Genomic DNA, 16,006 nt, shown 5'->3' with positions numbered 1-16,006 from the left:
CTCTGCTCCTGAACCCCCTTTTCCTACATCCGCACCGTCACTCTCTGCTCCTGAGCCCCCTTTTCCTACATCTGCACCATCACTCTCTGCTCCTGAGCACCCTTTTCCTACATCCGCACCGTCGCTCTCTGCTCCTGAACCCCCTTTTCCTACATCTGCATCATCACTCTCTGCTCCTGAGCCCCCTTTTCCTACATCCGCACCGTCACTCTCTGCTCCTGAACCCCCTTTTCCTACATCCGCACCGTCACTCTCTGCTCCTGAGCCCCCTTTTCCTACATCCGCACCGTCACTCTCTGCTCCTGAACCCCCTTTTTCTACATCCGCACGGTCACTCTCTGCTCCTAAGCCCCCTTTTCCTACATCTGCACCATCACTTTCTGCTCCTGAGCCCCTTTTCCTACATCTGCACCGTCACTCTCTGCTCCTGAACCCCCTTTTCCTACATCCGCACCGTCACTCTCTGCTCCTGAGCCCCTTTTCCTACATCCGCACCATCACTCTCTGCTCCTGAGTCCCCTTTTCCTACATATGCACCGTCACTCTCTGCTCCTGAACCCCCTTTTTACATCTGCACCATCACTCTCTGCTCCTGAACCCCCTTTTCCTACATCCGCACCATCACTCTCTGCTCCTGAACCCCCTTTTCCTACATCCGCACCGTCACTCTCTGCTCCTGAACCCCCTTTTTCTACATCTGCACCGTCACTCTCTGCTCCTGAACCCCCTTTTTACATCTGCACCATCACTCTCTGCTCCTGAACCCCCTTTTCCTACATCCGCACCGTCACTCTCTGCTCCTGAGCACCCTTTTCCTACATCCGCACCGTCGCTCTCTGCTCCTGAACCCCCTTTTCCTACATCCGCACCGTCACTCTCTGCTCCTGAACCCCCTTTTCCTACATCCGCACCGTCACTCTCTGCTCCTGAACCCCCTTTTCCTACATCCGCACCGTCACTCTCTGCTCCTGAGCCCCCTTTTCCTACATCCGCACCGTCACTCTCTGCTCCTGAACCCCCTTTTTCTACATCCGCACGGTCACTCTCTGCTCCTGAGCCCCCTTTTCCTACATCCGCACCGTCACTCTCTGCTCCTGAACCTCCTTTTCCTACATCCGCACCGTCACTCTCTGCTCCTGAGCCCCCTTTTCCTTTATCCGCACCGTCACTCTCTGCTCCTGAACCCCCTTTTCCTACATCCGCACCGTCACTCTCTGCTCCTGAACCCCCTTTTCCTACATCCGCACCGTCACTCTCTGCTCCTGAGCCCCTTTTCCTACATCCGCACCGTCACTCTCTGCTCCTGAACCCCCTTTTTCTACATCCGCACCGTCACTCTCTGCTCCTGAGCCCCCTTTTTCTACATCCGCACCGTCACTCTCTGCTCCTGAGCCACCTTTTCCTACATCCGCATCGTCACTCTCTGCTCCTGAGCCCCCTTTTTCTACATCTGCTCCTGAGCCCCCTTTTTCTACATCTGCTCCTGAACCCCCTTTTCCTACATCCGCACCGTCACTCTCTGCCCCTGAACCCCCTTTTCCTACATCCGCACCATCACTCTCTGCTCCTGAACCCCCTTTTCCTACATCCGCACCGTCACTCTCTGCTCCTGAGCCCCTTTTCCTACATCCGCACCGTCACTCTCTGCTCCTGAGTCCCCTTTTCCTACATCTGCACCGTCACTCTCTGCTCCTGAACCCCCTTTTTACATCTGCACCATCACTCTCTGCTCCTGAACCCCCTTTTCCTACATCCGCACCATCACTCTCTGCTCCTGAACCCCCTTTTCCTACATCCGCACCGTCACTCTCTGCTCCTGAGCCCCCTTTTCCTACATCTGCACCATCACTCTCTGCTCCTGAGCACCCTTTTCCTACATCCGCACCGTCGCTCTCTGCTCCTGAACCCCCTTTTCCTACATCTGCATCATCACTCTCTGCTCCTGAGCCCCTTTTTCCTACATCCGCACCGTCACTCTCTGCTCCTGAACCCCCTTTTCCTACATCCGCACCGTCACTCTCTGCTCCTGAGCCCCCTTTTCCTACATCCGCACCGTCACTCTCTGCTCCTGAACCCCCTTTTTCTACATCCGCACGGTCACTCTCTGCTCCTGAGCCCCCTTTTCCTACATCCGCACCGTCACTCTCTGCTCCTGAACCCCCTTTTCCTACATCCGCACCGTCACTCTCTGCTCCTGAGCCCCCTTTTCCTTTATCCACACCGTCACTCTCTGCTCCTGAACCCCCTTTTCCTACATCCGCACCGTCACTCTCTGCTCCTGAACCCCCTTTTCCTACATCCGCACCGTCACTCTCTGCTCCTGAGCCCCTTTTCCTACATCCGCACCGTCACTCTCTGCTCCTGAACCCCCTTTTTCTACATCCGCACCGTCACTCTCTGCTCCTGAGCCCCCTTTTTCTACATCCGCACCGTCACTCTCTGCTCCTGAGCCCCCTTTTCCTACATCCGCACCGTCACTCTCTGCTCCTGAGCCCCCTTTTTCTACATCTGCTCCTGAGCCCCCTTTTTCTACATCTGCTCATGAACCCCCTTTTCCTACATCCGCACCGTCACTCTCTGCCCCTGAACCCCCTTTTCCTACATCCGCACCATCACTCTCTGCTCCTGAACCCCCTTTTCCTACATCCGCACCGTCACTCTCTGCTCCTGAGCCCCTTTTCCTACATCCGCACCGTCACTCTCTGCTCCTGAGCCCCCTTTTCGTACATCCGCACCGTCACTCTCTGCTCCTGAACCCCCTTTTTCTACATCCGCACGGTCACTCTCTGCTCCTGAGCCCCCTTTTCCTACATCCGCACCGTCACTCTCTGCTCCTGAACCTCCTTTTCCTACATCCGCACGGTCACTCTCTGCTCCTGGGCCCCCTTTTCCTTTATCCGCACCGTCACTCTCTGCTCCTGAACCCCCTTTTCCTACATCCGCACCGTCACTCTCTGCTCCTGAACCCCCTTTTCCTACATCCGCACCGTCACTCTCTGCTCCTGAGCCCCTTTTCCTACATCCGCACCGTCACTCTCTGCTCCTGAACCCCCTTTTTCTACATCCGCACCGTCACTCTCTGCTCCTGAGCCCCCTTTTTCTACATCCGCACCGTCACTCTCTGCTCCTGAGCCCCCTTTTCCTACATCCGCATCGTCACTCTCTGCTCCTGAGCCCCCTTTTGCTACATCTGCTCCTGAGCCCCCTTTTTCTACATCTGCTCCTGAACCCCCTTTTCCTACATCCGCACCGTCACTCTCTGCCCCTGAACCCCCTTTTCCTACATCCGCACCATCACTCTCTGCTCCTGAACCCCCTTTTCCTACATCCGCACCGTCACTCTCTGCTCCTGAGCCCCTTTTCCTACATCCGCACCGTCACTCTCTGCTCCTGAACCCCCTTTTCCTACATCTGCACCATCACTCTCTGCTCCTGAACCCCCTTTTCCTACATCCGCACCGTCACTCTCTGCTCCTGAGCCTCTTTTCCTACATCTGCACCGTCACTCTCTGCTCCTGAGCCCCTTTTTCTACATCTGCAGCGTCACTCTCTGCTCCTGAACCCCCTTTTCCTACATACGCACCGTCACTCTCTGCTCCTGAACCCCCTTTTCCTACATTCACACCGTCACTCTCTGCTCCTAAGCCCCCTTTTCCTACATCCGCACCGTCACTCTCTGCTCCTGAACCCCCTTTTCCTACATCCGCACCGTCACTCTCTGCTCCTGAGCCCCCTTTTCCTACAACCGCAGTGTCACTCTCTGCTCCTGAACCCCCTTTTTCTACATCCGCACCGTCACTCTCTGCTCCTGAACCCCCTTTTCCTACATCCGCACCGTCACTCTCTGCTCCTGAGCCCCCTTTTCCTACATCCGCAGCGTCACTCTCTGCTCCTGAACCCCCTTTTCCTACATCCGCACTGTCACTCTCTGCTCCTGAGCCCCTTTTCCTAAATCTGCACCGTCACTCTCTGCTCCTGAACCCCCTTTTTCTACATCCGCACCGTCACTCTCTGCCCCTGAACCCCCTTTTCCTACATCCGCACCGTCACTCTCTGCTCCTGAACCCCCTTTTCCTACATCCGCACCGTCACTCTCTGCTCCTGAGCCCCTTTTCCTACATCTGCACCGTCACTCTCTGCTCCTGAACCCCCTTTTCCTACATCCGCACCGTCACTATCTGCTCCTGAACCCCTTTTCCTACATCCGCACCGTCACTCTCTGCTCCTGAGCCTCCTTTTTCTACATACGCACCGTCACTCTCTGCTCCTGAACCCCCTTTTCCTACATTCACACCGTCACTCTCTGCTCCTGAGCCCCTTTTCCTACATCCGCACCGTCACTCTCTGCTCCTGAGCCCCCTTTTCCTACATCCGCACCGTCACTCTCTGCTCCTGAACCCCCTTTTTCTACATCCTCGCGGTCACTCTCTGCTCCTGAGCCCCTTTTCCTACATCCGCACCGTCACTCTCTGCTCCTGAGCCTCCTTTTTCTACATACGCACCGTCACTCTCTGCTCCTGAACCCCCTTTTCCTACATTCACACCGTCACTCTCTGCTCCTGAGCCCCCTTTTCCTACATCCGCACCGTCACTCTCTGCTCCTAAGCCCCCTTTTCCTACATCCGCACCGTCACTCTCTGCTCCTAAGCCCCCTTTTCCTACATCCGCACCGTCACTCTCTGCTCCTGAGCCTCCTTTTTCTACATACGCACCGTCACTCTCTGCTCCTGAGCCCCCTTTTCCTACATTCACACCGTCACTCTCTGCTCCTGAACCCCCTTTTTCTACATCCGCACGGTCACTCTCTGCTCCTGAGCCCCCTTTTTCTACATCTGCTCCTGAGCCCCCTTTTCCTACATCCGCACCGTCACTCTCTGCTCCTGAGCCCCTTTTCCTACATCCGCACCGTCCATCTCTGCTCCTGAACCCCCTTTTCCTACATCTGCACCGTCACTCTCTGCTCCTGAACCCCCTTTTCCTACATCCGCACCGTCACTCTCTGCTCCTGAGCCCCTTTTCCTACATCCGCACCGTCAATCTCTGCTCCTGAACCCTTTTCCTACATCCGCACCGTCACTCTCTGCTCTTGAGCCCCCTTTTTCTACATCTGCTCCTGAGCCCCCTTTTCCTACATCCGCACCGTCACTCTCTGCTCCTGAGCCCCTTTTCCTACATCCGCACCGTCATTCTCTGCTCCTGAACCCCCTTTTCCTACATCCGCACCGTCACTCTCTGCTCCTGAACCCCCTTTTCCTACATCCGCACCGTCACTCTCTGCTCCTGAGCCCCCTTTTCCTACATCTGCTCCTGAGCCCCCTTTTCCTACATCCGCACCTTCACTCTCTTCTCCTGCTCCCTTAGCCCACTTAACCCTCAAATCACTGGACATAGGTGCTGCCCGGCGCCTGTCACCCAGTCATCTGGAAGGAGATGATGAGCAATTATCCTGCACGGGTCCACACAGACACAACGTACTACTAACGTTCCGGCACTGACCACCTCCACCCATATAAAGTGACGGTTGGAGTTGTAGTTTGGCCTGTAATACTGGCGCCGCTGTTTCCCTGCAGGTATCGTCCGCGCCTCCAGTGTCTTCCCCATCCTCAGCACCATCTTACTGTTACTGGGAGGACTGTGCGTCGGGGCAGGACGCATCTACAACAGATGGAATAACATCATCCTCAGCGCTGGCATACTCTTCGTGGCGGCCGGTGAGTCAAGTTATTACAGGTGCCCATCATTACTATGGAATGTAAACTGCAGGTTCAGTCTCTTCATCCCCCATGCTTTACACTGCAGATATTTCTTATTAAAATCAGCAACTGTGCCTCATCTACATAGGCAGTCTGAACGCCAGCTCCAGTCTTATAGTTAAGGTCAAACTTCTGCTCTGATTAACACCATGCTTTAAACTGCATCTCTAAGGACTCAGCTCCTTACGACATCAGGTTAAAGCTGTGAACAGTGACTCCAGGCCATCCACCTTCTCTACTGGAGCCTCAGCTACTCTAAACTTCATCTCTGGTCTCATCAGAAGCTTAGGCTGTTGCTATTTCCTCCCCCTTATACTTTATACTGCAGCTCTGCTCCATACAGTGACTTCAGATTATCTACATTGGCTGTTGGGGGCTAAGGTATTCAAAACTCTGCCTCCAGGTTCAGAAGCTAAGACTGTTGCTCTGTCCATCCTTCATGCTTTAAACTGCAGATCTGTTCTATAAAGACAGAGCTGTGATCAGTGATTCCAGCTCATCTGCATTTTCTTTCTGCCCATAGGTCTCAGCAACATCATCGGGATAATCGTGTACATATCCAGCAACGCCGGAGACCCCAGTGATAAGAAGGACGAGGATAAGAAGAACCAGTACAACTATGGCTGGTCCTTCTATTTTGGGGCACTGTCCTTTATTGTGGCGGAGACTATAGGGGTCCTGGCCGTAAATATCTACATAGAACGGAACAAGGAGATAAGGTTCAAGTCCAAGAGAGATTTCATCAAGATCTCCTCCTCCCCTTATGCCAGAATGCCGAGCTACAGATATCGGAGGAGACGCTCCAGGTCAAGCTCCAGGTCAACAGAGGCTTCTCCATCCCGGGAAATCTCTCCAGCTGCCATCAAATATGCCAGTGCCATCCCCATGCGGGAAATTTCCATGTATACCTTGTCCAGGGAACCCCTGAAAATTACCACAGCTGCCAGTTTTAACGAGGATCAAGATGCCAACTTCATGCAAGTACATAACTGTTTCCAAAAAGAGCTGAAGGAAGGTCTTCACATCAGCGTGGTAAACCGAAGGACCACCCCAGTTTGATCAAGGACTAGTGCTGTGGTGGATATAAAACCTGGAGAGGTGAGGATGGGTCAGCCATGGTGGGAGAACCATGAAGAGTCCAGAAGGATTAGATTGGGCAAGACAGTGCTCCGTATTATTGCTGTATATGGCAGACAAAAAAGTGGAACTGCCATGGGGTAACCGATGACCCCAACCTGTTCTGTGACGGACTGTGTAATGTTTTACCCTTCCCTTACAACTATAAGTAAAAGAACTTGGGTTTTCAGGTCAGTTATAGACAGGGAAGGTCCAGGATGAAGAAGAAGGGGTGGAAATTCTATTATGTCCCCCAAAACAAGAGCAGGATCCCCTTAATTATTCTGCCAAGTAAGCCATTTGTAACAAGAAACCCAAAAATACTCACTAAAGCGTCCAGTCAGATGGAGGTGAAGGTGTTCTGAAGGTTTTCTATCATTATTTGATGAGTATCTGGTGAGGCTCAAGAAGAGCAAGAGATTGGAACCAACCACGCACCATATGTGGCCACGCCCCTCAGTGGATTCTGTGGCCATGCTGTTAATTTCTCTAGGATATGACTGTTTATAACAATGTGACTGTTATTTATTGGTGAAACTGTTGCAGAGTTTAATATCTACAAAAAAGGTGAGAATATTTTTTCAATCATTCTTTTTTGACCCAGTCAAAAAATTTAGCAACTCTGCAAAAAAATTGTATTATAAAATCTGTATGGTGTATACAGCTCCTGTGCAGAGCTTTGTGTCTCCATGGTTACAGATTACAAACTAACCCTGTGTAGTCGAATCCTCAAGTCTTACTCTCATTTGCTGCCCTCCGAATGCAGAATATCAAGACTTAGGGGTTTGTTTGTGGTAAAAGTGGCGATACATAGCTTTGCATAGAAGCTGTATACATGCAACAGGACCCCACTCCTTTTTTTATTTTGAATGCAGATCTGTTGCAAAAGTGTTCCTACCTTTAAGCATGATTCCATCCATTAGAATCAATGCTTTTGGCCAGCATGATGAACCACACTACTTTTATGGTGCTTTACATGCAGCCTCCTGGCTCTAGCAGTCACAAATTGCCAAAAAATTACATGACATTTCCCAGATGATAGGACAGTATGAACTTGACCATGAGTCTACACTGTAAGGAGTTGTGGTTGTCTTCTTGGAGGAACTAAACATATCAAGACTTGAATATGTAACTGAGTTCTGAAACCCATCCATGTGAAGTTCTTCTTGTGGACAGAACCTTGTCTTGATGAAAATGCCTTACTATCATCATCTGTATTGTAAAAGTCATTATTTTCTTATCACTTCAACCACCATCGTTAAGGGCTCTTGCGTACACTATGGTAGCCTTGGGTTTTGCCCACATCAGTATTCCTCGACCAATGGACCAAGACTTGTATGAACTTGAAGATAACTCAGTGTTGTCACCTTCCAATATCAGAAGTCCTCAGTAATCATCACCAACCACCCAACGTCTCTTCTCTACTACTGATGGAGCCCAAATTTTAAGATGATGAGTTTGGTCCTCCAAAATCCTAAGCATCATGGAAGGTTCGCTTATAAAACTCAGGAACCCCCCTTACGACACTTTGTAGCCTCGGTTGCCTCCTTAATTTTAGTAGAACTACACTGTGAACTTCCAAAAACTATGTTGCGTTTGAGCTGGAAACCACAACACTGACTGTGAGACCCCAGAAGTATCCACCATGATGTTCTAGAGATACTTAGGACACCACCCATCCTCCAGTCGGGAAGTAGTGAAGAACCATCCCCACCGTCATTGTCTACAGACAGATCACATATTGACCCACTGACCAGAACTGACACCATGGAGGTGATTCAGTCCAACCTTCGAGAAGCTAAGAACAGACCACATTGGCCTGAACCCCAAATTGCTGAGAAACAGATGTAGGAAAAATATTTTGGGACCCTCTTGGCCCTCAGGGTTATGGAATGGAAGGTGATTTTTTTGGGTCTGTAGAACAATAGTTTGGGTCTAGGGTTTGGTGCCACATTTCCCTCCAGTGCTGAGGATCGGGGTGGAGGGCCAGGCGGAGGGTCCATAATGCCTCCAGAGAAGAAGTGCTTCTTATTAATACCCTACAGTAACAAAGGCCCGAAAACCTCCCACCCCACCACACCCCGGACATGAGGCTGCCTGGAGGGGGGCAGCAAGGGGTTAATACAGCAATATGTGTCCACGTCGTGTGATCCTGGAATTTCCTAAAATGTTGTCGTTTTAAAGGAATATTTCCCAAAACTGTGTCCGGTGAATAGTGATTTATGTCATCTACAGAGGAGCACAAACTTACTGACATCTGTAAAGGTCTATATCTAAGCCAACATGTGATGTGTGATACCATTTACTGTGTATCTAATCCTATCCTGTGTGATACTGTCTGCTGAGCTGTGTATCTAATCCTATCCTGTGTGATACTGTCTGCTGAGCTGTGTATCTAATCCTATCCTGTGTGATACTGTCTGCTGAGCTGTGTATCTAATCCTATCCTGTGTGATGCTGTCTGCTGAGCTGTGTATCTAATCCTATCCTGTGTGATACTGTCTGCTGAACTGTGTATCTAATCCTACCCTGTGTGATACTGTCTGCTGAGCTGTGTATCTAATCCTATCCTGTGTGATACTGTCTGCTGAACTGTGTATCTAATCCTATCCTGTGTGATACAGTCTGCTGAGCTGTGTATCTAATCCTATCCTGTGTGATACTGTCTGCTGAGCTGTGTATCTAATCCTATCCTGTGCGATACTGTCTGCTGAGCTGTGTATCTAATCCTGAGCTGTGTATCTAATCCTATCCTGTGTGATACTGTCTGCTGAGATGATCAGATTACACTCCGAGGAGGAGAGCAAGACTGTGGAACCACCCAGGACAGCTGCTGCTGCAGAACCTCATAATACACCCCTCAGCTGCTGCAGAACCTCCTAATACACACCTCAGCTGCTGCAGAACCTCCTAATACACACCTCAGCTGCTGCAGAACCTCCTAATACACCCCTCAGCTGCTGCAGAACCTCCTAATATACAAATCAGCTGCTGCAGAACCTCCTAATACACACCTCAGCTGCTGCAGAACTTCCTAATTCACACCTCAGCTGCTGCAGAACCTCCTAATACACTCCTCAGCTGCTGCAGAACCTCCTAATACACACCTCAGCTGCTGCAGAACTTCCTAATAAACACCTCAGCCGCTGCAGAACCTCCTAATACACAAATCAGCTGCTGCAGAACCTCCTAATACACTCCTCAGCTGCTGCAGAACCTCATAATACACACCTCAGCTGCTGCAGAACCTCCTAATACACACCTCAGCTGCTGCAGAACCTCCTAATACACACCTTATCTGCTGCAGAACCTCCTAATACACACCTCAGCCACTGCAGAACCTCCTAATACACACCTCAGCTACTGCAGAACCTCCTAATACACACCTCAGCTACTGCAGAACCTCCTAATACACACCTCAGCTGCTGCAGAACTTCCTAATACACCCCTCAGCTGCTGCAGAACCTCCTAATACACACCTCAGCTGCTGCAGAACCTCCTAATACACCTCAGCCGCTGCAGAACCTCCTAATAAACAAATCAGCCGCTGCAGAACCTCCTAATACACACCTCAGCTGCTGCAGAACCTCCTAATACACAAATCAGCTGCTGCAGAACCTACTAATACACAGCTCAGCTGCTGCAGAACCTCCTAATACACACCTCAGCTGCTGTAGAACCTCCTAATACACACCTCAGCTGCTGCAGAACCTCCTAATACACCCCTCAGCTGCTGCAGAACCTCCTAATACACACCTTACCTGCTGCAGAACCTCCTAATACACCCCTCATCCGCTGCAGAACCTCGTAATACACACCTCAGCTGCTGCAGAACCTCCTAATACACACCTCAGCTGCTGCAGAACCTCCTAATACACACCTCAGCTACTGCAGAACCTCCTAATACACACATCATCCGCTGCAGAACCTCCCAATACACACCTTATCTGCTGCAGAACCTCCTAATACACACCTCAGCTGCTGCAGAACCTCCTAATACACACTTCTAATAAAGTTTGCTTCTCAGAGAGGACCCATAGCAGGCAGGACATTATATCCTGTAATATAACAGCCTCCCTGATCTCTCCCGTATAATTCTGACCCGGGTCAGGGTGTGTCCAGGAGGCGCAGGGTGGGGGCAGGGCTATGGCTGGACTGGCAGGGGTGTCACTGTGTAACTCCAGCTATGTGGGTGCGGTGACATTTTATACCCGGTAACCCAAGATATCTGCCCACAGCGATCCGATGATTCATAGATCCACATCTACAAGAAGGATGTAGGGGAAGGGGGGGGGGGACATATTATTCCACACATGGTCATACGTGAACGCTCTAGAACGCTCAGTGCAGACGAGCTCTTCATTCTGGGGCCACTATCTCAGTGGAACCAAAAACTTGGCTTCTTCAAGCTTCTAGGACTTCAGACAACAAGGATTCCTGAACCAGCAGCTCAGAAACAAGACAAGAAGGACACAGCTGGTCACATAACAGCTGCAGGGTCTGGAGAAAGACTAAGCCCCACCCCAAAGAAAACAGCTGTCACACCAGTGTCCATTACTTACCTCACATCCCCATGACAAAATATAGTACCCCACCTCTGATCATACACCTCCATGACCCAACACAGGAGTCCACCACTCTTCATACACCTCCATGACCTAATATAGGAGCCCACCACTCTTCATACACCTCTATGACCCAACACAGGAGCCCACCACTGATCATACACCTCCATGACCCAACATAGGAGCCCACCACTCTTCATACACCTCCCTGACCTAATATAGGAGCCCACCACTCTTCATACACCTCTATGACCCAACACAGGAGCCCACCACTGATAATACACCTCCATGACCCAAAAAAGGAGCCCACCACTCATCATACACCACCATGATCCAACACAGGAGCCCACCACTCTTCATACACCTCCATGACCCATCACAGAAGTCCAACACTCATCATACACCTCCATGACCCAACACAGGAGCACACCACTCTTCATACACCTCCATGACCCAACACAGGAGCCCACCACTCATCATACACCTCCATGACCCAACACAGGAGCCCACCACTCTTCATACACCTCCATGACCCAACACAGGAGCACACCACTCATCATACACCGCCATGACCCAACATAGGAGCACAACACTGATCAAAGACCTCCAGGAGCCCGCCAGTCATCATATATCTCCATGACTGAATATAGGAGCCCACCACTCATCATACACCTCCATGACCCAACATAGGAGCTGACCACTCATCATACACCTCCATGACCCAACACAGGAGCCGACCACTCTTCATACACCCCCATGATCCAATACAGGAGCCCACCACTCATCATACACCTCCATGACCCAACATAGGAGCTGACTACTCATCATACACCTCCATGACCCAACATAGGAGCACACCACTGATCATAGACCTACATGACCCAACACAGGAGCCCACCACTCATCATACACCTCCATGACCCAACACCGGAGCCCACCAGTCATCATACATCTCCATGACCCAATATAGGAGCCCACCACTCATCATACACCTCAATGACCCAATATAAGAGCCCACCATTCATTATACACCTCCATGACCCAATATACAATCCCACCACTCATCACGCATCCCAATATAAGAGCCCACCACTCATCATATGCCTCAAAACCAATACAGGAGCCCATCACTCATCATACACCTCATGAACCAATATAGGAGCCCACCACTCATCATACACCCCAAAACCCAACATAGGAGCCCACCACTCATCATACACCCCAATACCCATTATAAGGGCACAAGGCTCTTTATATACCTCAATGACCCAATAATAAAATATATGAGCCCAGCACTCATCATGATCTAAAATAACCCAATAGATCACCCAGAGACTATTATAACCGAACACATCACCCATCATCCATAGACTCCTATATCCCAATCCATCACCCATACACTCCTATATCACAACCCATCACCCATACACTCCTATAACCCAATACATCACCCATACACTCCTATATCCCAATTCATCATCCATAGACTCATATCCCAATCCATCACCCATAGACTCCTATATCCCAATCCATCATCCATAAACTCCCATCATCCAATACATCATCCATACACTCCTATAGCCCAATACATCACCCATACACTCCTATATCCATATCTATATCCCATAGACTCCTCTATCCCAATCCATCACCCATATCCTCCTATATCCATATCTATCATCTATAGACTCCTATATCCCAATCCATAATCCATAGACTCCTCTATCTCAATTCATCATCCTTAAAATCCTATATCCCAATCCATCATCCATAGGCTACGATATCCCAATCCATCACCCATAGACTCCTATATCCATCATCTATAGACTCCTATATCCCAATCCATAATCCATAGACTCCTCTATCCCAATCCATCTCCCATACACTCCTATATCTCAATCCATCATCCATAGACTCCTCTATCCCAATTCATCACCATACACTCCTATATCCATATCCATCACCCATAGACTTCTATATCCATATACATCATCTATAGACTCCTATATCCAAATCCATCATCCATAGACTCCTATATCCCAATGCATCATCCATAGACTCTTATTTCCCAATCCATAATCCATAGAATCCCCTATCCTAATTCATCACCCATACACTCCTATATCATATCTATCACCCATAGACTCTGATATCCCAATCCATCACCCATAAACTCCTATATCCATATCTATCATCTATAGACTCCTATATCCCAATCCATAGACTCTTCTATCCCAATTCGTCATCCATAAAATCCTATATCCCAATCCATCATCCATAGGCTACGATATCCCAATCCATCACCCATAGACTCCTATATCCATATCCATCATCTATAGACTCCTATATCCCAATCCATAGACTCCTCTATCCCAATCCAACAACCGTACACTCCTATATCTCAATCCATCATCCATAGACTCCTCTATCCCAATTCATCACCCATACACTCCTATATCCATATCCATCACCCATACACTCCTATATCCCAACCCATCATACATACATTCCTATATCCCAATCCATCATCCATAGACTCCTCTATCCCAATCCATCATCCATACACTCCTATATCCCAATCCATCATCCATAGACTCCTCTATCCTAATCCATCATCCATGCACTCCTATATCCTAATCCATCATCCATAGACTCCTCTATCCCAATTCATCACCCATACACTCCTATATCCATATCCATCACCCATACACTCCTATATCCCAACCCATCATCCATACATTCCTATATCCCAATCAATCATCCATAGACTCCCAATCCATCATCCATAGACTTCTATATCCCAATCCATCATCCATACACTCCTATATCCTAATCCATCATCCATAGACTCCTCTATCCCAATCCATCATCCATAGACTCCTCTATCCCAATCCATCATCCATACACTCCTATATCCTAATCCATCATCCATAGACTCCTATATCCCAATCCATCATCCATAGACTCCTATATCCCAATCCATCATCCATAGACTCCTCTATCCCAATCCATCATCCATAGACTCCTCTATCCCAATCCATCATCCATAGACTCCTCTATCCCAATCCATCATCCATAGACTCCTCTATCCCAATCCATCATCCATAGACTCCTCTATCCCAATCCATCATCCATAGACTCCTATATCCTAATCCATCATCCATAGACTCCTCTATCCCAATCCATCATCCATAGACTCCTCTATCCCAATCCATCATCCATACACTCCTATATCCTAATCCATCTCCCATAGACTCCTATATCTCAATCCATCACCCATAGACTCCTATATCCCAAAACCCATAGGCTTCAATATGATGCCCAGCTCCAAGTTAATTATTTTCTTAAAATCACCCAAAAGGGACATGAATTCCCTCATCGCTGGTCTCAGACTTCGCTTGCAGCGGATGATGGGATTCCTGCTGACGTTCTGCATGTGGCAATTTTTGGGCCATTAAGAATGGACCAAAAATAATGTACAAATGTTACAACTTTTTTCCCCCTTTTTGTTTTCCTCTTCTTTTAAAAAAAAAAAAAATCAAAACTCAAACAATCCTCGGCGGCGGTGGGGGCGGCGGTGCGGCGGTTGGGTGGTGGGGACGGCGGTGGGGCGGTTGGGTGGTGGGGACGAAGGTGGGGGCCGTAGGGGCGGCGGTGCGGTGGTGGGGACGATAATGTAATTGTTTACAGCAGCAACTTAACAAAACCAAAGGCTCCTGCATTAATAGCACCTCCCAGCATCCTCTGCTGCACTGACAGATCCCAACAGCTGCGGGGCCCGGCCCAGCCCCTTCTCCAATCTCAGCGGCAGCCTCAGAGATAGCAGAGCTGAGAAGGCGACAGGACAAACTCAGAAGACCCCGCACAAGACCCCTGGCTACCACCATGATGGAACTGAAAGCCCTGAAGATCAGGATCACCTTCTCCATCATCCTGATTGGGGTGTCCCTGATGTTGGTCGCCGTGATGAGCGACCACTGGGCCGTCATGAGCCCCAAAGTGGACAATTATGATGAGCCGTGCGAGGTGGCGCACTTCGGCTTGTGGCGGTTATGTACTAAGAAGATATTCGTGGAAGGGAACGACGTGATCAGCAAACCGTGCGGCCCCCTCAGCCTGCCCGGAGGTAAGTGATGGTACCAGGGTGATGAGGGGTGGACACACAGTCATAGATTTCTGGCACCGGATGCTCGCGTCACCAACACGTTCCTCAGGAAATCTAAAAGTGGCGCAATTCAGGCCACGTGGGCATCTGAGGATAAGAGTGGCAACATTTAAACCGGTCTCCATGGCAACACTTGATACATTGTCTCACTGTGTAGTCTGATCTACAATCTGATTGGTCGCCACGAATAACTGCTCTGACTTCATGTTCTTCATGGCCAAGAGGAGGTTCTAACCTGTAGAGAGATGATGGGAGTGATAGTCACTGATGTGTATTCACTCACTAGGAGGGGGCACCGTAAAATCCACCGTGCGCGATTGTCCCTGCGGAGATAAGTGGCGCCAACATTCTCTGCATATCACTCAGGGTTTCATGTAATTAAAGTCTCCATGTTGTTGACTGACGGT

General features: G+C 49.6%; 2 protein-coding genes across 2 annotated transcripts in view; both read left to right on the top strand.

Annotated features, from left to right (window-relative positions):
- The window catches only part of CACNG4 (calcium voltage-gated channel auxiliary subunit gamma 4), a 37,447-nt gene extending 30,635 nt beyond the window's left edge, over positions 1 to 6,812 (top strand). Inside the window, exons 3-4 of the mRNA XM_040437443.1 lie at positions 5,571 to 5,711; positions 6,277 to 6,812. Coding sequence (XP_040293377.1) covers positions 5,571 to 5,711; positions 6,277 to 6,812 — 677 coding nt within the window. The remainder of the gene's footprint in view (positions 1 to 5,570; positions 5,712 to 6,276) is intronic.
- An 8,425-nt stretch (positions 6,813 to 15,237) lies between these two features.
- CACNG1 (calcium voltage-gated channel auxiliary subunit gamma 1) overlaps positions 15,238 to 16,006 on the top strand; it is a 30,095-nt gene continuing 29,326 nt past the window's right edge. The window contains exon 1 of the mRNA XM_040437444.1: positions 15,238 to 15,560. Coding sequence (XP_040293378.1) covers positions 15,320 to 15,560 — 241 coding nt within the window. The 5' untranslated portion in view covers positions 15,238 to 15,319. The remainder of the gene's footprint in view (positions 15,561 to 16,006) is intronic.

This window comes from Bufo bufo, chromosome 6 (genome assembly GCF_905171765.1).
Source record: "Bufo bufo chromosome 6, aBufBuf1.1, whole genome shotgun sequence".
Taxonomy (NCBI): Eukaryota; Metazoa; Chordata; class Amphibia; order Anura; family Bufonidae; genus Bufo; species Bufo bufo.
Note: the sequence above shows the minus strand (reverse complement) of the source record. Positions and strands in the feature narration are given on the sequence as shown.